Source organism: Oryzias latipes, chromosome 19, assembly GCF_002234675.1.
Source record: "Oryzias latipes chromosome 19, ASM223467v1".
Classification (NCBI taxonomy): Eukaryota; Metazoa; Chordata; class Actinopteri; order Beloniformes; family Adrianichthyidae; genus Oryzias; species Oryzias latipes.
The window spans coordinates 2,738,465-2,766,193 of record NC_019877.2 but is presented as its reverse complement, the minus strand read 5'-3'; the positions used below and the strand labels follow the sequence as shown (position 1 = coordinate 2,766,193).

At 40.5% G+C, this 27,729-nt stretch overlaps 2 protein-coding genes across 5 annotated transcripts in view; one reads left to right on the top strand and one right to left on the bottom strand.

Moving 5' to 3' along the window:
* Positions 1-7,546, bottom strand: part of cpped1 (calcineurin like phosphoesterase domain containing 1) — a 39,940-nt gene extending 32,394 nt beyond the window's left edge. For 3 of the 4 annotated variants that reach the window (XR_002292458.1, XM_020711917.2, XM_004080125.4), the window contains exons 1-2: positions 7,206-7,546; positions 3,715-3,933 (exon numbers count right to left, since the gene is read on the bottom strand). Coding sequence is in view for 3 of the 4 variants with exons in the window: in XM_020711917.2 (XP_020567576.1) it covers positions 3,715-3,933; positions 7,206-7,269 (283 nt within the window). In the remaining variant the exon portion in view is untranslated. Of the gene's footprint in view, positions 1-3,714; positions 3,934-4,672; positions 4,698-7,205 lie in introns of those variants that run through there. The other variant, XM_020711918.2, reaches the window with a different exon arrangement.
* A 1,126-nt stretch (positions 7,547-8,672) lies between these two features.
* The window catches only part of shisa9 (shisa family member 9), a 71,076-nt gene continuing 52,019 nt past the window's right edge, over positions 8,673-27,729 (top strand). The window contains exons 1-2 of the mRNA XM_004080197.4: positions 8,673-10,593; positions 10,996-11,102. Coding sequence (XP_004080245.1) covers positions 10,082-10,593; positions 10,996-11,102 — 619 coding nt within the window. The 5' untranslated portion in view covers positions 8,673-10,081. The remainder of the gene's footprint in view (positions 10,594-10,995; positions 11,103-27,729) is intronic.

Below are 27,729 nucleotides of genomic sequence, written 5' to 3'. Positions count from 1 at the left end.
TTTACTCGCACCTGACCGACATACTGATTAGAAATACGCAATCATCCGCCTGGATCTTCTGGATTTGTTTCAGGGAGGGTCACTGGAGGTTGAATTGATTCAATACACTTAAGATTTACCGCTTTTATTACCTTTAGTTTTGCAATTATGTTTGTGAACTGAATATATTTCATTTCAAATTCACACCTGACCCTTTGGATGAAAAAAAAAGAAGAACACAGTATAAAATTAAGTGACAAAACAAAGTAACTGAAAACGGTGCTACCTGCCCCCACCCTCGACGCCATCTCTTGCCCCGCCCTCACTGACTGAGCAGCTGCTACTCACCCTTAAAAAAAAAGTTTCAAGATGGCGGCTTTCCTGTTGGTTTCATCTCCATAGCAACTATTTCAAGTTGTACTCACCTGGTGGTGATGAACAAATCAATGTTATTTTTATGATCAATGGGAAAAGTCCGTTTTTGGATTTCCTTGGCAACAGAGGTTGATTGTTGACCACACCCACACTCCTAAAATATTCATATTGCATGTTATACAGTTTAATTCAGTTTGAGCTGATGATGTATTACATCTTTGCAATATTCCAGTAAAAAATGTGCGAGCAACAGGTAAAAGCCATAATTGGAAGTTCTTCCCAATAACGTCGTCCATAATCTACAAAGTTTAAAACCAACATTTTTTCCCACGTAGTTTGCCAAAGATGCTTGAGGAGTTAGGAGGCGATCGATTGAAATCCCGAGGAGGAATTTTAATTTGTAGCTAGTGCTAAAAGAGAATTGTTTTGTATTCAAGGTGGCAGACTCTTCAACAGGTCAAAGGTCAACAAAACTTTGGGTGTTGTTGGAAACGTAAGGTGGCAGTAAACGTGCAAACTTTTGTGACGAACGCACTAAAGAAATTCCTTTTTTTTTGTCGTATTGTGTGAAAATCGCCAGGTTTCACACTTTATCCAACAATGGATGCCAAGCCAGAGGTCCTGCTGCCATCCCATAATAATAAATAAAGTTCCTCTTGATATCGCCAAAACCTGCGTTTTGGTTTCGTCAGTGGAGTTTGAAATATTGTTTTTTTTTTTATGAGCCCACAAAAGATTTTGGCCCCAGTTTTCGTCCGCTGTGATGTTGTCGTCTTTGTTGTTCACTATGCAGAAAAGTTCCCTCCGACCGGGTACTAGAGGTGTGTACATTTAGGTGAGTGTTTGAATTTGTGGCGGGATCGCTTAAATCGTGAGATTCATGTCATCGTTTACTGAAATATCAAAAGAATATTTTCAGAGGATGATCGATAGGGTCTGACAAAAGATCTGCACTTGGTTTGATCAGAACCAGATTATGACAATTGTGCAAAAATAGAAAATTGAAACAACTCTGTAAGGGTGGCATTATATACGTTTGCTTCTTCCCACTCTTTTAGGCAAAAAAGGTTAATAACCATATTTAATGAATCAAATGTGACAAAAATCTCTATTTCTGTTTATGAGTAACTACACAGTTATTTTCATCTTACGTCTATGTGCATTTTTCTTTGTTTTTTTGTAATCCTATTCAATCAATTCATTTAATTATATCTGTAATAACTTTGAGGGAAATTTTCTTGTATTGTCTACAATCAGTGCTTGAAATCATCCAATAAATCAATCAAATCAAATCAAATCAATCACAGGCTGTGAGAAATAAGATTTGTGCAAGCAATCTGGTTCTTGCAGTCCGGGACACAAATACGCCATAAATTTTGAATAAATTTGTTAAAACCAGGAGGACAGGCAAAGAAAATTAGAGGTTTATAGATTTTGAAGTAAAAGCCTTTTCAGAAATGAGTGAAATGTTTCAGTGGAATGCTTTAAAAGAGAAAATAAGTCTTAAACAGGAGCATTGATGAGACTGGCCCCTACTATCAAAAGCCTTTGACACAGTGCTGATCTATGGAGGCAGACACTTTAAGATCATTTCAATAAAGACCAAAGCAACCTCAGAAGAGCTAATTAGTGGTGGGTCACTAACAAAAGACTTCTTAATAAACACACTGTTCATGGACGACACAGACACAGCTCGCCTTTGATATAAGCGTGATGTTAAATGTGTTTTTAAACCATTAGAGTTTACTGCAAAGACAAAATATGCTTAGATTTCATAATCTGCTGTTCTTGTTGGATCATTTATTTAAGCTCAGCTCATTACACAGATGATGTTTTTTATTCTCGTTTTTAGAAAATACCCAAAAAGATTCCGAGATGACAAACGTGTGACTCAGTCTTGGCATGATTTCAACCCTTTTCGACGTGTTGCAACTGAGGACAGTCAACTTTTTCAAATAAAAAGTCCCACGTTTAGACATTCAGGACTGAGTTTGCTGTGCAGGTGTGTTACCTATTTCTGCACAAGCCCGTTTAGAGCTGATGGAAATGCATGCGAGCATTAATTTTTCAGATCCCCTCAAATCTCCTCCACCTGCTACACACCGTTTCAAAATAATTAATCCTGCAGAAGGCTTACGAACGACAGCCATGTCTCACAGGGAGACTTGAAATTACACAGCATGCCCACTCCTAACTGGTAGGAAGAATAAAAACAGGGCATTAGACTGGTCTCAGCCAGAAATGCGGAAAAATCAGACGTAACTAAAGGATCTGACACTTCAGATCAGATTTCTTAGCTAGCGACGTTCACCTGGTGCTAGCAAGAAGAAATTCTCATTCTTTTGGACAACAAATTGTTTATCATTTTTTAAAGACTTTATATTATTTAATAAAAATAGAATAAAAGACACCTGTTGTATCTCTGCTAGGGCTGCACGATATGAGGAAAACTCGAAATATGCGATTTTTAAGATCAATATTGCGATAACAATATAATTTGCGGTATATAAACAAATAGCAAAATAACCAAAAACATCATTCCAATTTCATTACAACAGTTTAAAAAGTATACTCCAAATGATCCTCGTCGACATAGATGACAAACATCTAACACAATAGGCCTCCATCTGATTGGTCAACAACTTGAAGGCGTCCATCCGATTGGTCAAATGCATAAAGGGATTTATTTGATTTGTTAAATGCTTCAGGCTGCCATAAGATTTTTTTAACACATTTAAGGTTTGTGTTACTATTTATTGCAATTTTCACCTTTTCATCTTTTGGGCCACGTTGGAACATCGGTATTAGTGATTGGTGCAAGTCGCTGTGAGTCAATGTTTCTATGGCAACCACTCTGGCCAATCAGGTGAGCTGGAAGGCCACATCCCTACCACTTGAAAGCAGGCTACAGAAAATCTGTCAAATATTTTGAACATTGAAACTACTTTTATTGTAGCATCTGATTGGTCAGTTTATGACTTGATTAACTTGTGTTGTTAAAATGTTTAAAAAAAGTGCAAGAATAGTTATTCTGATGTATAGAATAACCGAGTAACAGCTGCTTATTCCTCTATAGACGTCTGTGGGATTTTGGCTTCTTGGAGCCAGTGGGTACTTCCTGTTTGGAACGCCATGGGGGAGGAGTCAGTCCAGTTCTCACATACAGTAAATGCTTTGAACCTACATGACGCGGTTATCCTCTTTCTATTAAAGTATTTAGAGTCAAATCTAAGTCTTTGGCCGAATCTGAATAGCCAGGATTAACCAACTCTTAAGAACTAAAACATTCAGTCATTCAGAATGTGGATTAGTACACGAGCATCCACAGAGATAACATTGTCATTGAATTCGGACCTCTACCTGGCATCGAGTGGACAAGGTCACCACACAGCACCATGAACCTCGGCCTGGGTCGGAGCCGGTTAACGGCTTCCACCGCCTGCTTTGTGAGCTCCACCTCCTCCGTCCACTCATCACCGCCACCATCACAGTTGCCGTCCTTCCAAGCCTTCATCAGCCCAAGCTGAGGGTCTGCAGCCTGAATGAAGTAAAAGGGTCCGGTCCACCGATGCTCTGCATCTACAAAAACAATGGTCAAATATAGAGTTTAGGTGCCAACAGTTAGGAAAGAACTGGAATGGAGTCCAAATGATCCAAATGTGACAATAATGAACAAAAATAACGCAGTATTGAATCACATCAATGCAAACAGAGATAGAGATGGGCCGATATAATTTTTTCCGGCCAATACCGATAACCGATATACCGATATCCTGCAACTGTGGACGATAGCCAATATTTGCAGTGTCTACAGTAACACAAACATTAGATTTCCTTTTTGTTTCTTTTTTCAGAAATGCACAACTTTTCTTTTACTGGAAAATCACATTGACCTGTTTAACATCCAGCAAAGGATCTCATAGGAAAACGCATCACTTTCAAACTTTCATATGAATATATCTGAAAGCACCAACACCATTTGTTGAATATTAGACATTTCTGTAAACCATCATCTCCCCATAACCAGGGATCTATTAGGAACACGTATCCCTATCAAAAATAAAATTTACCTGAAAACAGTCAGTTACTGACCATGACTGTAAATACAAGCTTCCCAATATATTAGGAACAAAGGAAAAACATTTCCAAAATAAAGTGTTTCTAAAAACAGTCAGAGGAATATCTGTAGATTATGCAAATACCGATACTGGCACCGATATATCGCCCTTCCCTAAACAGAGACATCAGGTTCACTGTGGAAAACACCAAAAACAACTGTTTATCGTTCTTGGATTGTCAAAACGGAGAAATCTTTTACCTCAACGGAGGTGGGAGTCATTTCCTGTCCAGTTCTGACATCTCTGTCCAAAACACCAGTGTCCTAATTACACCCACCACACCCCTGCAATGAACCAACAAGTGCCTATCCACTGGAACATCTCACTCAGATTTTTCTGATGAAGGAGGTCAAGGAGATCAGTGGGAGATTTTCCTGCTAAATCCTCTATGGCGTACATTACAGTCAGCTCTGTTTTTAACTGAGACAGATCGAAAGTGCTCCGTGGCTCTGTGGACTGGACAAGGCTGCATGTGGGAAATGTTTCCTGTAATCCTGAAACGTCTGTCCAATCAAAAGGTCTGAATACTGTGACAATGCCTAAGCCTGCTAGAAGGCCCTGGTGACAGCAACTAAAAATCTGATTGGTTATAAGAAATGAATGGCCGACATTAATTTTGCATTATAGGGCTTCAAAACTGATATTTAAGGTCTCTTTAGCTCTGACTCTGCCTGGCAACAAAGGACAGCTGAAATGTGATTGGTTAAATGCTCCAATATGAAAATACGTCCGTCTGGAAGCAGCATAACCATCATAATCACAACAAAAGGGAATGGACAGAACATTTGGAATGATTTAATGAGTATGCATGGACCAAATATTATTAAGACATGATTCAGATATTTTTTAGGCCTTCAGGGAAGGCCTTGAAGGCCCACCACTGGATGAATCACAAAGAAGTTAAGAGAGAGCAGTGGAAGCTAGACAAAGGTCAGAAGGAGCTTCATGGATGTAATGGAGGACACAGAAGAAACACATGGAGATTGGCTGTGGGGATCCCTAAAGAGAGCAGCTGAGAGAAAAAAAGATCAGACTCTTTTTTTATAATTCCATCTTCTTTTGCTTCCAAACCAAACGGCACACAGTAAAGATGTGTTAGCCTAAAAGCTTTAGGGATTAGGTGACATTATAGCATTAGTCTTTCAAGGCCTGCTGGATCGCTTCACGTACAAACCTCTGGATACCCGCTCTTCAAATCCCCACAACACTTCATTAAGATGAAAGGACGGCGATAAAAGACGGGAATTCAAGATCATAAAAAAAGGCTGGGGGGGGGGGGGGGGGGCAGGTGAGTTATTTGCAGATTATCCTTAAAAAATGAAAGTAGAAAAATGGACGTTTACATAATCACGGCATTACGCAACCAAAAAGTCTTACAATCTAATCACTGTCAAATATTCATGAAAAGGCTCCAGCTTTTGCATGTTAAGGGAACACACACACACACTCAGAGTTTGGCAGATGGAAATAAAAAGAAAATCACATGCTCAACAGAAAAGAACCTCTATAAATTCGTATTTTTAAAATAGTCCGGCCGCCTGTAAACGGACAAAAGTGAAGAGCGGCTTTAAACGGCCTAAAGTTCTGGTTTCGGGAGGGCGAAGCGGCACTCGACTGTTACCGCTGAGATTTCCAGAACAAGTCCCCTCACTCACACCCAGCGGGGGGCCAGGAGCTTCTCAACACCCATTGTGCTTCATATGCTCCTCATGTATCGCTCCCCCAAATGACTAGGAGGAAAGTTGAGCAAAAAAGATATATCACTCCTGGGAGCAATTAATTAATAAAAAAAAAAAGCTTTACAAAAGCTCCTTTTCGGGAAATTGACATTTATAAAATTATGAGGGGAAAGGCATTCGTCTTTTAGGATTATCATCCTCATCTTGACTTTCAGCTCACCTCGCTGTGATTTTATTTAACAATTTCTTTGGAAATGCTCCCCTCCAGCATTTAAGAACTTTTCCTGGAAAAACGCGCAGAAATAAATCAGATAAAATCTATTGTTTCAGTCAAAAAAAGAAAAAGAGCACGAATCGGCAGATTAAAGTTTCTACATGGTCCTTACAGAGATTGAAAACACTACACTCAGTGTGAGAATCCTAATAAATGAATAGTAAGGATGTATGATAAATGTATAACATAAATGAGAGATGCACAATTAAATTATAAATAGATCTTAAAATAAATTAAAGTAGATATTTTGTGCTTTTTTTTGGTTCAGTTTTATGTTTTTGTTATACGCACGCGCTGCCTTACTGATACTGTCCAGTAGGAGGAGCTAAAAACCTTAACCTGACAATAGAAGTGTTTGACTTGATGAATTTCACCAACATAAGCTGCGCAAACTTAACCTAATTGTACGAAACTATTTTTAACAAACATAAAAGTACCTTACATTAAAGTTCCAGTTCGGAAGAAAAAAATACGAAAAGAATGATTGTTACAAGAAAAGTGTTTATTTTCATGACGTCACCGCGTTAATGATTAATCCTGTCGTCAAAGTGATTGTTTTGCATAGACTTACAAATACATTGAATAATATTAAGTATCACACAAACTGTCTTATTTTTTTAGATTTCGATTATTATTTTTTATTATTATTTTTTTTTGTTTTTTTAATAGACATCTCCACTGACAGCAACAACTTGTGTAACTGTAAACAAACACGGCGTTAGCCAAACAGCCAGGCTAGCTTAAGAGCTGAAAGTGCTAAAAGCTTCAAAAGTCGGTTACCTCGGGTCAGCCCGCTGAAGGTCCGCTGCTTTGCCCTGTGAAACATGTCCAAACTCTCGGCCATGGCGTTCAGAGCTGCCGCTGCGGGACTACAGGGCTCCCGTAGCGGTGTTAAGGCAGACCGGCGGTGCTGCTCCCGGACAGTCAGCTGCTAGTCATGACTGCCGACGATCGGCGATCGATTATTCAGCCTGGATTAGATTTAAATACGTGCTGACCTGCACTGTTTTACTGTCTCAAAGCAGGAAAACAATAAATATAAAAGTTTGTTACGTAAAAATGTGCTATTATGTTCGGTAACTATGGATTTATTTATTTATTTGACAATTTTTATGACAAGCGCAACAGTCACTTTTTTTGTTTTGTTTTGTTTTTAGATAAAACGTTTACAATTTTGTGTGCTCAAAAAAATCAGTTTTCACTTAAAACTGAAAAATGCACTTAGAATTCAAAAGTATGTGCAAACAAAACCATTTTCATTAAAAATTCTGCATACACATGTCACAAAAGCCACCCAATTACAGGTCACGGGGACACGAAGGTTGACGCTGATTGGTCAGAAATTCTTCCAATCAGATCGCAGTTTTCTTCGACCTGCATTTGGAAGAATTGGTTTGATTGCAACTATCTTTAAGTTTCAAGTTAATTTTATTCTGTATCAAGAGGAAACTCTTCTCGGCACATTTAAGACTGCTTCACCAAGTGATACTATGTTTTTTAAATAGGTAATCCTGAATCGTGGCTAATAAAAGATATGTCCCTAAAGTAATTAAAAAATATACAAACTAATTTACTAGCACAACACAACTGATTATTTCATTAAAAACTTGAAGCTTGAATGTCAAATGCGACTCTTAAAGACCCAAACGGCATTTTTGGGCTGTCTCCCGATATCTTAATGACCCCATTTCCGCCATACTTACGGCAACCGGACCTCGCCAACGATTTGCAAAAGCAGAAATCGGGTGGCAACAGCTAATCTTGATGATACTGCTGATGCCTCCCCATCGCGCAGTGGCAGTTGTATCCCTTGTGCTATCTTAGATGACCCCACCCTTTCATTGATGTGTTCTCCCTACCATGACAAAGGTGGATAAAGGTGGAAAGATTTCATGTAATCCATGGAGACCAGTGAAGATCACAAATCATTGAAGAAAAAAGGTTCAGAGCACTGTCTAGTGGGTCTAAATGACCCAACTCCCAATGTTAAAGTGCCTAGGATAGCACAAGGGTTACATGTGACCGTGGCATAAGCTCTTTTTCAAACAGCATGTTTTGCTCCTGATTCACAATGATTTAATCAAACATTCATTCATTCATTTTCTATACCGTTTTTCCCTTTCGGGGTCACGGGGCTGCCGGAGCCTATCCCGGCCACTTGTGGGCGAAGGCAGGGGACACCCTGGACAGGTCGCCAGTCTGTCGCAGAATCAAACAAATACTCAGGAATTTAAAAGTAGCCTTTATTTTCTTTAGATATGTCCACCGTTATCAGAAAGGTTTGGAAATGAAACAATTAAAAGCAGCATGGAGCGCCCCCTAAACACAAAAGTACCTTGGACAGAGGCTGTCAGCACCATGGAGAGCGCCCGATGCGTCACAATTTAAGAACTGAGTCAGTTTAGGTTTTAAAGGTGGTGAAATCCAATATACGTTTGTTCAGAGAGAAGTCAAAGAGAATTTCAGATAAAACTCGTTGCACCTGCTCTAAAGAAGAATTTCTCAGTGATGTTTAAGTTTTCATCACAAAATCAAAAACAGCACATGAATAAAATCATACAAGTTTTGTTTCATTTCTAATTCTTATTATCTAAATACTTTCACATTTCAAAAAACAGAACATTGGAATAAAGAAATATTATTAATCTGTTAAGAAATAATGTTTTTAATCAATTCAATACAAACAAACTAAGACAGAAGTTTATAGAAATAAAGGAATCTGTTAGAAAATGGGCAATTATTATGCTTTTTTATTTAATGAAGTCAACCAAACTCTTTAAAATGATGACAGACGGATGGTAGAAACTTTGTAAAACTGTCTTTTGATAGATCCACTTAGATTATTCACATCCACCAGACCTTTGCAGATCAGTCACCATCAACATGATGCGTCAGGCGGCTGGAAATCCTCGAGCTTCAAGTCTGACACCCGTGAAAGGGAAAAGAAAAGCTGTAAATCTGTCTAAGTCCTCGTGTTTTTCCTCCTCTTCCCTTATGTGGTAGGGGCTGTTTTCAAAATAGACCCCCACCCGCTCAAAGAAGACGTTGCCTGCAACACATTAAGATACTTGTGATTGTGGTATGAGTAATGGGAACGTCAACATTTTTTCTTTTATCCTAATATTTTGCAGTCCACCCCCTCCACACACACCCGCTCTCTCTCTCTCTCTCTCTTCGGTTTTTCTCCTCCTCTCCTTTTTATGCGCTTTACTCTCGCCCTCCCCCGGCTTTTCAGTTCGCTCACTGCGCTCTCATCTTCGGCTTGTGGCTTGTCTCTCTGCCTACTCCCGTGCGTAAGAGCGCACAGATGGACGCGGAAAGTGATGCTCTCCTGGAAACGCGGAGCCAGTAAAAGCCTCTCTGGAAGGACGTGTTGACGCGCGTCAGGAGGGGGGGGCACAGGAGGCATCAAGTCAAGTCCAGTCCACGGAGATTTTTTGGGTTGTCATGAATCTATTCTTCTCTTCTTATTATTGTGCTTATTTTCTTGTTTTGCATAATGACACGTCCGTAAAGATGCTCATCTTTGCGCGTGACGGTGAGCGGATTTCTGGGCGCGCGTTTCTGGACTTTTCCGCCTGTCATGAGCGTGCGCCTCTCCCCCTCTGTCCAAGTCTTTCCGTGTCCGCGTGAAGTCGAACGGAGGAGCGAGCACAATGAGAGGGAGATACTTTCTCCTGGGCTTTCTGCTGCTCAAACTTATGGCTCTCGTTTGCAAGGCTGACGGGGAGCCGGGACTTCTGGGGGGATTCGTCATGATCGCCACTTCCAACGGCTCCAGGGAGGAGAGCGTGTCTGAGGAGACCCCGCACACCGAGGACAACTGTCGGGGTTACTACGACGTGATGGGCCAGTGGGACCCGCCGTTCATCTGCAAAACGGGCAATTATCTGTACTGCTGCGGCACCTGTGGCTTCCGCTTCTGCTGCTCCTTCAAGCATTCGCGGCTGGACCAGAGCACCTGCAAGAATTACGACACCCCGCTGTGGATGAAGACCGGGCAGCCTCCCTTCAACAAAATGAAAAAGATTCGGGAAAACACCAAAGACAAGACGAACCTCATAGTTTACATCATCTGTGGAGTAGTGGCCATCATGGCTCTTGTGGGGATTTTCACCAAACTGGGCTTGGAAAAGGCGCACCGGCCCCAGAGAGAAAACATGTCCAGGTGAGTGCCAGCTTCCCCCCGTGCGCATGTTTACAAAGGAGGCGCGCTAGTAGCAGGAGCGCGCAGCTCATCCTCTCCTCTCTTGCCTAGCAGAGCTGCAAAACGAAGCAGCGTTTGCATTAAAACATTAGATTTAAAAAAAAACCTCGATATTGTTTCCAGGCAACCACCATGCTCTGGTTCTTAACAAACACTTGATCTACACGCTTTCCACTCCAGCTTATCCCTCCATCACAGTGCACGGCGCAGGCGCAGTTTGCGCGTGAGAAAGACTGGAGTGATTTCAGCGAGAACAGTCAGCTGCTCCGAAAAGACGCGCCAGTGCAGCACGACTGAATAATTCAATTAAGTGTGTTGTGCACGGCTCCTCACCCCTCTGTCCCCCTCCTCTCTTTCTGACAGGGCCGTAGCCAGTGTGCTGCAGGGCGGGTGTCCAGGTGAGCAGTACCGGGGGGAGGAGGCCCTCGGGATGCATTCTCAGCACTTTGTCTCCAGGGCTGCAAACATCCGTAAGTGTTCCTGCTGGACTTTTTGGACCTTCACAGGCTGATTCGGAGCAGTGTGGGAGGGGTGTGTCAGCACAAACAGAAGCTGCTTCCTGAGTTTGTCCAGGCTGGTGGGCCCCATCAAAGCCTCTGCAGAGGATTCAGGAATTTCAGACAGTTTTGGTCTTTTGCTTGTTGACACACACATCCATCCCCGCAGGCTGCTTCTGGTTTGTTTAAGCATCCTTTTCAGAACAAAAGACAATCTGTCCGTCTTTTCAAACCCAGCTTGGTCCATGCCCACATGATGGAATGGGAAGGAGGCAGAGGGGAGTGGGAGGGAGTTGGCGAGGAAGAGGTGGCGGGGATGTTTTTGCTTGCATGGGCTTGTGTTGATGTTATTTTTTTTTTTGGAGAGTGGGCTGAGGGGGGTAATATCACAAAGAAGCCGGTCTATTTCTGCTGTGTCCCGTGGGCTGCTGCAGCAGGAAGATCAAACAGATGAATGCACACACAATCGCACATATTTTCACGAATATGCACGGGCCAGCGCACGCACAAACAATGCAAACTGGAAATTTAGATGCCCTGAAAGTTGCATCATCAGCCATGTTTGTTTTCGCCAAAACAAATCATCATTAACAATGCCTCTATGTGGCCTCTGCTTCCATTTCAACAGAAATCCTCCCAGAAACAAACACATTTGCAGTTTTTGGTTGCTCTGTTGCACAAAGAAAATCAACAAATATGCACATTTTTGTTTTTATACCTTTATTTAATAAAAATACTGGAAACCATTTTTTTGTTTTTGCCTTAACATCAGTTTTTAGATTTAACTTGGAAACCACCCACACTGAATCAAAAACAGAATCTTCAGAAAATAAAAAGACTCGTTTAAAAAAAAGGTCTTATCCAATGAAAGTAATCATAATAAGAACGTTTTTCAATAGGTAAAAAAAAAAAATCGTAATAAATTTTGTTTTATCTCAGTTTTTTTTTCCTAAAAATGGCAATAAGTGACAATGAGACAATTTTCTCACCTTATTGGCAGACTTTTTGATTATTTTAAGACAATTTCACAAAATATTTTTGACTTAATTTTTAGGGAATCTGTTTTTGCAGTCCAGAAAGTGTCACCAAATGTGACCAGATTGTAAAAATATTGTATAATTTAATCCATACGAATACTCAAATTCGTGAAGAAAAATAACAAAAGAAACCAGAAGCAAGAGAAAAAAAGGACAAAAATATCTGTTAGTTCTTTATACTGCATTGAAGAGCCTTGAATGTTTTTTGTAACTCAACAGTATCAACTGACAGACTGTGGAAAGCACTAATAGAACAATGAAAAATCCTTAAGAAGCACAATTAAAAAAAGGATTTCTTACTTTGAAGACAAAACGTCTTTTACTTCACATTTTGTCAAACATTATGGGTTTTCAGGACTTTGCATTTTCTCTACTAAAAAGTTCACTAAATTACAGGTGGAAGCAAGCTTGAATTGTCCTTCAGCAGGCATGCTCAGGGACCCCCCCTGAGCATGCCTGCTGCATCATGTCATGCAAATGAATGCAGAAGCTTCTCTGTGACACGTTGGAATTAATTGGATTTCAGTTTTTGGTAAAACTGTAGTCGTACGTCTTTAGAAAATGTCTGTTTTTCTCATTTCCGGGGCTAAATGTTTGTTGCCATTTTAATGACTCCACATGTTAAGTCATTTTCCAGCCGTCATGTTTACTCGGCCCACACGGTCAACACAAACTCGAGTTTCATCCTGTGGGTCTTTTCAAACAGCAATCAGAGCTGCAGTAGGTGCAGGTTTTCTTGTTTGTTTTTTTAAGTAATGACAAAAGTCTGGCATTTTTTCTGGCTGAGCGCAGCATGCAAACGTCAATATTGATTGCAGTTACATTAGGAAATATCTAAAGTGATTTACGATAGCGTGAAATGTAATGAGGTACATGATAATGGCTCACAGGTGTTTCCATGGCGACAGCTCAGATGACCAAACAAAATCAGATGAATCCGATTTGACTATTTTCTTTGGTGTCTCTCCTGAAATCACTGTGAAACTTTGCATAGTTTGTAGAGGAAGTCTCCGTGTAGGGAAGGTGGGGAGCTATAAAACTAGCTTGTGAGTGTGAGATTACAGCCTCATGACAGCTCCTTTGGCTAACGACAGGGTGACATAACCCTCCTCAGCATTAGTGCAGCCACAGACAGTATTGCACTCATGGAGAGCACACATCCTTTGGAGGAGCTGGAACAAAAGCTCCTTTCCTTTTTTTCTCAACAGCAGGAAAAGAAATCAAAGAAATGACACGTCCAGCTGTCGCTGGCGTCCACTCAGGCCGCCTCGGTCCCATCGTTGTGGGGGAGTGGAGGTAGTAGCGTGACCTACTAGCAGAAGTGTCTATGACAACTATGAAACCAAATTTTTGTTTCCTCTTGTCTGGAGCATGCAGCCCTCTAATCCTCAGGTGTGCGAGTGCTCATGAGGAATGTTATTAACCTCAGGGACCCTCCAGGATCTTCAAGACGACCACCAGATTGCTTTCTCGGATCCCTCTGAGGAGGTTTGATGCTGCACGAGGGAAAAAAGAAACAAGGACTTAGGTGTGGATTGGCTGGACATGTTTGAAAGTGATTAGCACGAGAAGGTTAAAAAGGACAAAATGTCTTCTTAAAGACCCACTCCGATGAAAATTGTGTTTTTTTTGTGATGGTGAAGAAAATTAAGCTTTAAATTACATTTCTGGGTATTTCTTTATCATAAATTGTTGTGAATCAGGAGCAGACTAAAAAATTGGAGCTCGAAAAAGTCTGTAGGTGTGACATCAAAGCTTCTACGGCAAGCCACAAGCGCCATTTCGATGCATCCACTGGCAGACAAATGATCCATCTCTTGGATGGATTTGGACAAAAATGGCATAAAAACCACCGGAAACGCTTGAAAATAGATTAGGAGATGATCATAGTGGGTCTTTGAATAAAAAATGGTGGTAATGGAGAGGTGATAGTGGTGGAAATAGATTAAAGGAAGCTGGAATAGCAATGCAAAGCTATAAAGATGCTGTTTATTTGCATCCAGACTCTAAAAGTCACGATTCTCAGCTTTTTGATGCTGGAAAATCTTCTTTAGAGGGTCAGTGTATTGATTATGTTTTCCGGTCATATATTGCTGGATTCACTGGACTCGATTTGCATTAAAATTCCTTTATGTCAGCACATTTATCTGCTGCTTTATCGTTTTAAAACCTGAATCGCATGTTGATAAGACAACAAGAAGTCCTCCATTCTTAACCTCTGAGTGTCAATAATCCCTGATCTTTATCACGTGTACTGTCCAATGAGGATCAGCATCAATATATGGGAGAACGGCGTGTCTTTGGCGAGGAGGGGCTCCCGCCTCGAGGCCCCCACAACCTACTGCATATTTAAAATTAACGCTTGAGTCGCTTTGTGAACCCGAAAGCAGCCGTCCTGCACATTCCCCAGCTGGACAGGCTTTCACACTTTCATGTCTTCTGAAAAAAAACTTCACTTGTTTGAATCCTTAAGAGGCTGAAAATCCGCCGTCTCTTCACTTTCAGCTTCAAAGACGGGAGGAGGCAAAGACAATAGGGGCAGAAAAGGAGGGGGCGGGGTAATACATAGAGAGGGTTCAGATGATTTGACTGCCGTCGTCTAGACTGTTGACCGCATGAGCGCTTGAAGGACAGAGCTTAGCCTTCATACCACACTATTGAAAAAACAAAACGTCACCAAAGTTTGAAACAACGTTTTTACCCCCGCAAAAACCAGGAGCCGTCTGAAGCTTAACTGACGTCAATTTAGTCAACTCCTTTACTAAATGAACAATTTGTGTTTGAAATTTGAGACCAATATTTCCCTAATTCACACCTTGGGTGTCACATTAAACGGCGCTGCTGTGCAGCCCAGTTAGTTTTCATCACTTTGCTTGGTATTCACGACTCACTTCAGCAGTTGCAGCATTAATTACCTCCTCAGTTGTTGTAATCTTCAGCTCAACACTCAGACGTGGAAAAAGGGGATGAATTTTTGAAAGGTAATTGCTACAGAAATATGAGAGAACCTGTGCCGTGTGCAAAATCCGCCTCGTTACTTTGTGTAAGAGGGTACTACGCAAAAGAGAATTAAAGGTGTGTGAATGACTGAATGTCTTTTTACGTGGAGCCTGTCAGAAGAAGTCGCACATGTCTTTGCTTAAAAGTAGGCGACTCCGTGACCTTGTCTTCCTGGCTGTCATTTGAGCCTTCAGCCCGTCACATCTGATTGCAGAGTGTCAGGGCGGAGAGAGGGGCTGCAGCTTGTGAACATGCACTCGGGCTGAAAAAAAATCAAGAAAAGAGGGTCTGTGAAAGAGAAAATGACAGAGCTGTAGGTAGTTTATCTGGGAGGATTCACTGCAGCTTCATTTGAAGATGGAACTCTGTGTTCAAACAAGACGGATTCCTTTCCTGCTTTTTATGTCGTCTTTTAAGGCTGAGCTTGACCTGGAACGGTTTTTATAATTTAATTTATAGAGCTTGAATGAATTAACCAGCCAGATTCTTTACCAGCTTGGAGGGCATAGCAGTGAAGTGAATTTTGTAGTCTGGTCTCTTGAATTGCTTTACTGGAATAATGAAGGAATTTGCCTTAAACGATTAAAGTAATGGTGACACAATCCCTCCATCGCTTTCCGTTTCAGAAATCTTGAGCAGTAATGCATGTTTGAGGTCTAAATAAAGCAAGGTAAACCTTGAAGGTGACCAGAAAGACCACTTTTCATGTTCTTATAGCTTTGTTTTGTGGGTCAGCATAACAATTTTCGTTGATCTTTTAAGAAATTCTTTTTGTTGCTGTTGTTGAAAGAAGATTTGATAACTTGTCATGGATTAAAGGTCAAATGGTCAGCTAAGAGCCCCTTCAGGACTGTAACATTGTTAAGATGAAAGGATAGAGCGCAGTGTCATCTTAAATAAGTGAATGTAAACTAGAGGATAACTTGGTTTGAAAAGTTTAAATAAACAAAGAGCTTTTCTTCTGGAATACTCTACTAGAAATAATATAAAATAGAAAATTTTCCATTTGTTTTGATACTAATAAAATAGTCTCCTGTAAGATTTGACCAAAGCTGTAAGGTGGATTGCCAGGAATGCTGGAGATTTTGAACTGGTAGATTTATAGCCATTCACCGCAAAGTTTTGACAACTCTTTATGAAGACAAACAATATTTAAGATAAATAAAACATGTCTGAAACAAGAAATGAATATAACAACTGCGCAGCTGCTATGTATGAGCAACTGATACTGTATTTACACTCTATGAAAAGCATCTGAGCTGCGTCACACCGAACAAAACTAAACCAAAAGTAAGTTTCTGCATTATCTTCTCCATTCATTCTCCATTCCAATCATCTAAACCAGTGTTTTTCACACCATCGTGAGCATCTCCCATGGCTTACTGGTGTGCCATGAGAGATGGTCAGGTGTGCCGTGGGAAATTGCCCTCATTAACTGATCTAAAAACATTTCCCATCTCCAGGATTTCAGCTCTGTGTTCATCCAAACAGGCCCTGATAAAACACTGAGGAGTTAGGAATATAAAAGATCGTAAAAGACCTTTTTTTCTGATTGTTTGATTCTATTAAAGACATTTTGATAAGATGACTGTACCGCGATTTAGCCGCAGCTTCAGCTCTGTTTTTGGAAAAGTTCCGCCCCTTTAACTGTCTCCACCAATCATTCTTGGAGGCTCAATCACACGTCATCAGTCTGACCAATCAGAAGTGGTTCAAGTCTTCACTTAGTTACGATTCTGCTCATAAAGTTTCTCAGTTCCAACAAAAATACCAGCTAAATCTCGTCTTTAGCGGTGTAGCTTTCCACAGAATCCGTTATCAGACCGTGGAACAAGTGAACAAAACCATGAAGCTCAGAGACGCTAGTCTGTCTGCGTTCTGCGGCTGTTTGCACTACATTTCCCATGATGCATAGGGATAAAGTGACAGTGTCTGCGTAAAATGAGTCTTCTCTGTTAAACTTCTTGAAACCACGACGAGCACACATCAAACAGTTTTTAAATCTTCTTGATGAAATCAGAGGTAAACAGTTTAGTTCTCCAAACATCCCAGAGTTTGGTCCAAGTCATCTTTCGAAATGAAACACTTTTCTAATAACGTCTGGGTTATTTTATATGTTAAACTTAAGAAGAAGTAATAACAACATTTAAGAAACAGGATGAAGGTGAAGTGGCCAGCAGACACAATTAAACTAAATTCAAACAATGCAATCATCTAAAAAGAACTAAAACATTTTTGTTAAAGTTTTCAAAGAGTTCATCTTTGATTAAGACAAAAGAAAAACTAATAAAACTTCAACATGTTCACTTTTAGTGTAGCTACAGAAAACGTAAATATAATTTTAGTCTTTTTGTGTAAAATGTATCAAACATATTGCGATCATATAATTGTTCAAAAAATTACAGTTGGCTTTGCACTAACATTAAAATAAATATAAATAAATAAATAAATCACAATTTAGAAAGAGTATATTTGATTTTTTATCAGGTTACATAAAATTGCATGTTAATAAACTGAAGGGAAAAACAACTACCAGGGTAAAATTTCCAATAATTTAGTTGAAAGTTATCACAGAAAACTAACTTAACTTTTATTAGATCTTTAAGAAAAAACAGCTGCACCTTCCAGCTTTTTCTGCCACAATTATCACAAAAATGCATGTGAGACTGTGGAGGGACTGTATATTAATACAGACTGAGTTTCTCATTTAATTTTTGGATGCTGGTGATTTTTGTCAAGGAGAAAAATTGCCTTGGCTCAAAAAAGGTTAAACAACACAGATCTAAATGGTCTGCAGAATCTACTCAAAACTAATTAGAAGAATTTGAAATGGACCAGGTGGTTGAGTTAAAGTGGCTAATCCAATTATAGCCCAGTTCTTTTAGTCAGATTAGATTATGCTAAGAGTTAGATTAGACGACAGAAAGATTCTAGATGTCAACACTGACAGCAAACAGAGGCTCGGAAATGCAGAATTCTGAGCCCAGTTTGGTGGTTTTGTGGCAAATTAAGTAAAACACAATTATCTTTTTATTGAAGCCTTCCATTTGAAGCCAAATTTGGGCAAGAAAAACTGCTAATTGGATCATGTTTGGGGCTTTGGTATCAAGGGAACCTTCTTTTAGAGATGCGATGGGGCTCAGTGGCAATGATTTGACAAAGGATCCAGACAGAAAGCATATTTTGACATGATACTCCAGAACCTGAAAAGGCTGCAGTTTCAGGAAATAATCGCTTCAGCTTTGAAGTTCTGTTTAAATATCACCAAAGTAGCAGGGACTGCATGAGACAATAATAGAGCCAGTCTCTCCATGCCTGTCAAAAAGAACAAAAGAAAAAGTCACTCAGTAGCAAAATGAATAAGTTATCAAGTCACCAAAAGGAAAATTGCCGTCATTGTTGGCGGATTTTATGTGTACTTCTGTACTCAATGTGATGAAAAAATGCATTTAAGTGACTTAAGGCCAGATGCAAAAATAATGTGGACAGACATTAAAGTCACACCATTCGTTTAGCATTTATTCTGATAAAAGGACACAGATTTAAGAACAAAAAAAGCAGCAAAAAATAGCTTTAAAAATATCTGTGGCATAAAAATGTCTGAAAAAATAAATATAAAATTTTGTCTTAACCTGTGATGATTCATCATTAGTTTCAGTCCAGCTAAATGGAGACTAAAAGAAAAGCAGCTTGTAAAGAAAAAAAGCTCTATTATTCAGACTAATATGTGACATTCATATTTAAATGATAAAAATAAACAAGTTAAGTAAATAGACACCACAAAAAAATCTGATTAAAGATCAACAACACTTAGAAATATACCGGTAAGTTAAGAGAACAAACTTAAAGATGGCTTGAAACAAAAACGAAAACAGAAAAAGTATAAAACCTAAAAATCCGGGTAAAAAAGAGTACATTAAAAAAAATCCTAAACAAGGATAAAAAAAGGCTAATTTTGGGGGTTTAATGTTTGATTTGTTTAATTTTTAATTTAATATCTTCACGTAGAACAGAAAAACAGCTAAATACATTTTTAGAAAGCAAAATGCACATGTAAATGTGTTAACACCTCATAATGTGAAAATCTCTCTAATAGTTATTTTTGTCCCGTCTCTGTTTTCGTTTTTGTACTTTTCATAACAGCTCAGAAAATCTGCTCTCCTCTGCACCAGCAATGTAAATTTGATGGATTTGTAATCTGCGTTTGATGATGAACTGTAAACAAACTGCAGGTCCACCAACAGAAATGTGTAATTAAAACAAAGCAGCGCAAGGGACAGTGGTGGGAGCTGACCATGGTGCTGAAGCAAAGTGATTTCTGCTCAGCGCTTAGTGTCAAAGTGAAGAAATTCAATGAACCAAGGGTCTACGTGTCGCGGAGCTCCCCAGTTGCTGCTCCGACCGATCGTGCGTTGATGTTGCCAGAGGCTTAGTATGACTTATAACCTAATGTAGCCAATCACAATCAAGAAATCACACTCACTGTTTTTAAAGTGCCGGAGGCAGTTTTTTAATGATTTTACGACAGGAGCTTGTGGCCGGACATATTTTGACAAGGCACGCATTTGGCCCACGGGCCGGACGATGGACATGCCTGCTCTAAGACAAACGTTTTTCATGCTTTATGCTGCAGCCTTTAGTACTACTGCAGGGAAACAGGAAAACTATTGTAAGTAAGTGAAATAGTTCTGTTAAAAACTTAATGCTGACCCGAAAGAGGTTTTATGTTATAATGATATTCACACAATAAATACTAAGAAAAACTATCGAATTAGTTAAAAACATTTAAGGTAAGTTTAACAAAAAAAAGACTAGTCCACTAATGGAGCATTAAAAATCAAGCAATAGGACAAAATCATTCCTAAACACAAATATATCATTCCAATTTCAAATATTAAGCCATATATTGTTAAGAAAATAAAAGAAAGAAGATTAAGATTTTTGCTTTAGACTTTTTCTGTACATAACTGTTAATTTCTAAGTGAACAAAGGAAACTCCTGCATTGAAACTACTAAAGATTTTGACCCAGTTAGCAAGAGGAAAGTAGATTTTAGCATCAAAGATACAATAAATGACTTTAAATGGAAGTAAATCAATCTTTTTATGATTTTAATACAACTTAACAGCGTTTATAAACATCAAAATATGTTTTTTACTTGACTGTAAAAAAACTGAATTGAAAATAAATTAAATTGATCAAAGCAAAGAAGGCTAAAAGTTGATGTTTTAAGGTGGCCTGGTTTCCAAATTTCAAAATAAATTGATGTTTAAATAAATAATACAATTAAAACAGATACATATTTTTGTGGAAAATAATGCCAAAACAGAAACTTTATTCATTTTTGACTTTGAAGACCTTTTATTGTGACAGGAATATGCAGTAGGTTCCTAAAAAAGACTTTTAATCCTTTTTTTTATAATTTTAATCAGGAAAGCGTTGATTTTTTACAGTGAGTATTAGTTATACAAGAGCTGCACACTTGTGTGACTTTGCAAATCTGCTGAAAAATAGTTTTATTCCTAAATAAATACTCTAATTTCATGCATCTGCTTCCTGAAAATAATCATGACGGTCTGAATTATATGGGGTTCAGTTGGTTTAAAACCCCTTTCATCTCCCTCAGTCATTTAGTCTCCCAAAAGGCTTGAAATCTGGTTTCAGGGAGCAGCAACGCGAGGAGCGCAAGTCCAAAGCAAGAGGCTGAGAAAGTACTGAAGAGTCTCCTCCTTTTCTCCAGAGCCTCGTTCCTGCGCTGCTTCTGCCTACATCTCATAATGCGTGGCCCCTGTGCAGCCCTGGGACAGCATCAGACTGCTGCTGATTAGGGCTGTGGGGCCGCGGAGCCAGCCAGCCAGCACTGTAACAGTAGCTCAGCTGAGTCACAGAGGAATTCTAGCCAAGGAGAAGTCAACACAGCCTTGGGAGAGGAGAAGACGAGGGGGATTTAGACGAAAAGAAAGACGGCGAGAAGAGAAACCTCTTTTCTTGAGTTTAGCAGGGAGCGCGGGTTAACCAAAAACGCTCTTCAGTCACCGAAATGTTTTTCCGTCTGCACTTTTTGTCTTGTTTTAATTTAAGGTCCTACCTTATATGGGCGAAAAATGGGCAAACCTGTATGGGGCACGTTTGTTGTAGACCACTTGGTGAGCCCATCCTCGCACAAAACCCTAAAATACACCGTACGGGTCAACCCCAGTATGTGCATGACTGTTGTATTTGTTACGTATTTATTACAAATTTTATTTTATATTATATTTTTTATCATATTTTAGAGACTGAATGGATGATGCACTGTTGCACTTGAGACAATGACAGTAATAACTATCTATCATGTGACTGAAGCTATGTATACACCAACGTTTACCCCATGGTGTTCACACTAGACAAGCAGGAAGGGGCTTCTTCTTTTCCCTTTCTCTACGGTTAACCAGCACCTACAGTTAGAAGAGGCTTGGTCTGAAATGTCAAAGCGGTACAAATCTCGAGATTTGGTCACGAAACAGAAACAGTTGGGTTAATTGCTGGCATCCTTGCGGACATCATGTCAGGAGAGTGGCCTTGGTTTAATCTTTATGTGAGCACAGATGTCGTTAGGCTCGTCGCCGCGTCTGGGTTCACCACTTTAGCCAATTCCAAATCTGAGTCCTTGATTGGTCAATGTTTGACCTGATTTAACTGACAATGTTCAAATCATCACGCGTTTTGTATGTAGAGCCCTAAAACGGAAATTTAAAAAGTTGTGTAGCTCAAAACACACGTTTTGTCTGTGGGCGTTTACAGAGATTTTTATGTAGCAAGAGGCCGCTAGAACGCACATCTCTGAGGGGGTGTGAACGTAGCTTAACCCTTGTGCTATCCGAGGCCCTTTAACATTGGGAGTTGGGTCATCCAGACCCACTAGACAGTGCTCTGAACCTTTTTTCTTCAATGATTTGTGATCTTCACTGGTGTCCATGGATTACATGAATTCTTTCCACCTTTATCCACCTTTGTCATGGTAGGGAGAACACGTCAATGGAAGGGGGGGGGGGGGTAATCTAAGACAGCACAAGGGTTACGGCTGAAATAGTCTATGTTCTTTCTCCTTTGGTGTTCTTTGTCGCACATAGCAGTTACAGTGACGTACGTGACAAATGGACTTCTGGCTATGTGTGTGATGAGAGCAGAATACAGTGGCGGCCCTCTACACTCAGACGTGTCTCTGAGTTTTCTTTACTTTATGTACAAAACATCAAAGACAATGCTTGGAGTTTGATGGACCGACCCTCCTCTCAGATCCTGCAGTTTGAGCCCATTCCAAGCTGTGGCGCTCTTCCCTGAAAATCACCTCGGCTGCCGACGAGAAAATGACAGCAATCTTTCAAAATCCATTTCCGCTCCACTCATGTTTGACGAACTGCAGTGACACAGCCGTCACAGGCGTGCGTGTGAACAGGTGGATTTCTGAAATGATCTGCTACGCTAACTCCAGTTAATCCCCCATTCAAGTTAATGAGCGGAGGCTTTTCCAAACATCAGAATGTTTTTCTGCCCATTGAGCTCACTCAGAAATGCTAATCATCGATACAGAAAACTGTAAACAACGTTTTAAAGTCAGGTAATTGATTGCAGTGACTGTGATCCATCCCTGCGCAGCTCTTTGCCAGCACAGCAGAGGACCTACGAGGAAACAGTTACAGACAAAAGCAAGCTTAATCTAATACTGGCACTGTAAAAGCGCCATGCACATGTAAATGTGTTAACGCCGCATAATGTGAAATCCTCTGTAATCGTTATTTTTGTCCCGTCTCTGTTATCCATTTTGTACTTTTCGTAATGGCTCAGAAAATCTGCTCTCCTCTGCACCAGCAATGTAAATTTGACGGATTTGTAATCTGCGTTTGACGATGAACTGTACACAAACTGCAGGTCCACCAACATAAAGATAGCTTACATAAAAATGAGTGACTGGAGACTCTTTGTTAGAAAAATTAGACCTAAATGGACAAACCTGTACAAAGGTGGAACTATTAAGGTCATAGACCCGCTCGCTGAACCCGTAGAGCAAAAATGTTGATGCACATTTTTTCTCTGAGCATTCTGCTTGTAGTGAACACTTGCATGAGATGTAGGCGCCTCATAAAGATTATTCAGTTTATATTTTTTTCATTTTCAACTTGTTCTTATCAAACAGATTAGAGCTGATGGCCTCTTGTGTTGGACAAACTTGGACACACGAGGTGTATATCTGTCTAAACCCCTTTTGTAACCAAATTCATTTGTGTGTCTAATTGGAGAATCACCCTTTAGTTCGATTAGAGATGTCATCATAACAGGGAAATCGTTTTTTTGTCATGCAGTTTCAGCGTTTTTTCACAAATTGGACTTTTGCAGCGAAGCTGTTCCACGCTGGAATATGAGACGGGGCTGCCGCTCCAGCTTCAGTGCAGCTCGGAGAAGCCCATGGGTTATAAAAGGCATAAAAGTTTCATCAGCAGGCCTTTTACTGACAGTAATTGAAAAAAAAGCCAATTCAGCTCTTGCGTATTCTTACCAAGGGAACGCTGTGTAATCTAGTACAATTGATCTGCAATGGATGTAACTTTTACACAGGATCTGAGAGGAACGGTGGTGTCTAACATCCTGGAAAGCATTAAAGGCTCCAACTGTGTATAGTATCTGACTGTTCAATCAAGGAAAAATCCATGGAAGATGTTTATGCAGGGGTTTGGCGATGTCTTTAGATGATTGTTTCATATCTACTGGGCAGCAGGAGCGGCGATGCTCTTTCATTTCCCATTTTCATGGGTGTTAAAAAGTCTTGGCATCAAAACCAGAACAGTTTGTTTTAGACAAACAGGTCGAAGCAACAGATCCCGTTCCATGTTCCTAAACTACAGATGGCCACACGCGACTGTGCTGCGGGCCTTTTGCGGCTCAGGGGCACCCAGTGGATTTGCTTGGCGAGGCAGCTCATGCCGCCGGCGTCACCAGGCGAGGCTAAAGCTGACACGGCACATTTATGGACCCCTTTCAAGCCCAAAGGCGCACATGTCGTCATCGAAGCTGGGAAGCGGTCTTGGGAACACTGAGCTCCACCTGTTTCCTCTTCCCCGAGCCCGCTGGTCTCAGTCAGGCCTGGCGTGGTAACTACCTAGCTTTAAGGAGGTCAGGACTCGTTGGCCGCTTTCCCTCCGTTCTCCAAACAAGCAGACAAACAGCGAAGCACAAAAAGTCATGGCTGGGCCCCCTCCTGCCTTGAGAGATGAGTCAGTGAAGGGGGAGTTTGTTCTGCTTGCCGCCTATTCTTGGTTGTTGGTTACAAAATGTTTTTGTTTTTTTTTGTCCCGTATTAGTCCTGGACTCAAGGACCAAACTGTTTTCACTATTCTTCTTTCTCTCTAGACCTTTGAGTGAAAAAAGAAAGGCGCACAGACTCAAAAACATACCAAAATGTGGCCCTTCCTTGTACCGGGTGAGAGGAATTTTGGCTAGTAAACAACCCCCCCTTCCAAAAAAAAAAAAAAAAAGATGACATCACAGCGGGGTAAACCATAAAAAGAATGGGCAAAAATCTCTTATGAGGCTCAAAAACATATATATCTCAAAAACCAAAACACAAGTGTCTATGATATTCAAAGGCAGTTCTAAAATTATTATGGGATGGCAGCAGGACCTATGGCTTAGCGGGCATTTTAAGTGTGAAATTTGGGGATTTTTACATTTTTGTACAATATGAGAAAAAATAAACTTTTGTTAGAGTGATTGTCAGCAACCACAACCAAGGTTTTGCTGACCGTTGACCTCAGGAAAAGACTGCCATGTTGAATTTTTCAAAAACAAAAGTACTTTCATTACCTTCAACTAATTTAAACTCCACCTATGATATCCATCCATCGAACTGTTGGCTCAAGCTGAACAAAATGATATAACATACGATACAAACATATTAAGAATGTGTATGCAGTCAGCAAAAAACCTCTGTTGCTAAGGAAATCCAAAAAATGTCCTTTTGCCAATTTTTCTTAGAATTACATCGATCTGTTCATCACCCCTAGAACATCGAAAAATAAAATGGTTGCTATGGAGATGAACGAAAGAGAAAAGCCAATTTATCACATTTAGCTCTGTTTAGGGTGGCAGGGGCAAAAGGGGAGAGTGAGGGGCATGGAGCAGTCGCTCCCCCAGTGAGGGCGGGTCAAGTGGGGCAAGGGTAGAGGCGGGGAGCACCTTTGGGCCTTGCAATGCCGCTCGCCACTTTACTTCTATCTAAATTTGCCTGGGTTGTGTTTACTGCAGGGCTGCAACAAACGATTTGCATTTTGTACCACATCATGGAGGATGAGTAACAGTCGGGAGCTCTTCTGTCCTGAAAGGTCAGGTGAAATGCTGACCTTTTTTCCAGTCCAGATGCTTTTAGATAGAAAAGCGCACAAGGAAACAAGGCAGCTTGAAAGGAGGAAGTCAAGGAGATCATCTGAATAAAACACGCAAAAAAAAAATACTTGTTGATGAGACCTTTAGATATCTGGCCAACCAGCCTCTTTCCACTGAATCCTTCCAAATGGCTCTACAACAAAAGCTAGTTTCAGACAGACGACGTTAGCGGTAAAAAATCAGTCTCTCCTTAACTTCCCAGCAGGAAAATCTTTCCCCTTTACCGTAAATGACGACATGCATTCTTTTTAAGTGCCACATTTGTTGTCAAATCTTTATATATAAATGCATTAATGGTGGGTTGCCATGGTAACACACTTTCAGCTAGAAACAAGTCTCTCATAAGGTGATGTGAGTATGCACGCATGCTGCTCAAGCATGGCCCAAAAATAATAAATCCAGTTATTTGTTCCTTGAAGTGTTGGAAAGTCTGCTGACGGCTGCACGTGTCCGTGTCGTGTAGGGCACGCGTGCACACGCCGGGCTTAGGAATCGGGAAGAATCCGTCGCTTTGCATCGCTAGGAGACCTCATGGGAGAATTCAACTGAAGTCGATCTGTAAAACCAACAACACCATCTTTTTATGATATGGAAAAATGTTTCCATTAATAATGTAGGAACCCTCACCTTTGACCAACTGAAATGAAAGCCTCTGCTAAAAGTATTTAGCTTTTTAAATGACAACGTTTCAGTCATATTTCATTGTAGCTCCCCTTTTGCTGAGAAGGCAAACCCATAGGATGATGGTTTTTGCAAGCTGTCGCTAATTAACAAATACATTCATTTTTATCCCGTGATATACACTACATTTTAAAAAATGTGTCAGCATCCATTCTTCTCATTTACCAAAACAGAAAGATCAAATGATGTCACTTGAAGTTTGGTGCAGGTTCAAAAAATGAATGTGAGTTCTAGACAGTTAAGCTGGACACTTATCGGCGGTTCGATCCCCGATTCCCCCAGTCAACCGTCGTTGTGTCCTTGGGCAAGGCACCCCACCCTCCCTGCCTCCAGTGCGGCTTTACCAGTGTGTGAGAAGCATGAATGTCCAGGTGATGGTCAGAGGGCCGTAGGGGCGAACTGGCAGCCACGCCTCTGTCAGTCTGTGGCACATCAGCAAGCATGAATGAATAATGGACACATTGTAAGCGCTTTGAGCATCTGGAAAAGCACATCCACCTCTTGGTGAAGGCTCCAAAGGAAAACAATTTAAAAGGCATTTATGAAGGAGATTCAAAGACACACATTTGATGCAGCAAAACATCTTCATGGGGATGTCACAATTGTCACATGAAGATGGAGAAGATCTGGAGTTTCTCTGCAGCCCTCCCATGTGGTCTGAGTCAACCCCCCTTTGCCTCTGGCCCACAAGGGGATGTTGCCAGCAAGCACAGGTCATTGGAAACCTTTACACCAGCAGACGACTTTCGACCGATACAATTGAATTCCCTTTGCCCGGTCCTGCTTCACTCCTGTCTTCACATTCTTCAGGCCTTGAACAATTGACTTCTTGCTAAACTATAGAAGGGTAATAACTAATTGAAAAGCAAAAACATGTAAATAAACAGCAGTAACTAAACTAAAGATGTATAAAGATAAAAATAAATGTTTTATGAAAGTACATGATAAGCTTTGAAAATAAAATCTTTTAACGGTGGTTTAACCGTACAATGCTGCAGGTTTTTTGTTGTCTGGGTTTGGGGAGTTGTAGAGCGGAGTTGCTGCATTTTAAGGGGAGCACAGGTGTGTCTTGAGCCCTTGAGGCTATCTACTTTCCTCATTTCTAGCACTCAAGCTGCCAACAAGGTGTGCACACTTATGGCGTCTTGCACAGTCTGCAGGATCTGATGGGGTTGAAACGCCTGCGTCTCATCTGCTTCACCCTCATGTGTTGTGGAAGGGTTCGCCACGACCCGTTGCCCAGCATGTTTGTCTGTTTCTGCACATCTCTTCAGGGGTTGCCACAGCAATTCGGCTTTCACCGATTCCCACAGGCAGAGATTTTTTACACCAGATCCCTATATTTTATCCGGAGACAGGCACAGGCAAACTTGGGCTTCTGTGTGGCTACATACTGGTTGTTAAGCAGTGGTGTGAAGGGTCTGGCTCAAGGATCCACACCCGATAAAGCTCATCGTGCCCCCT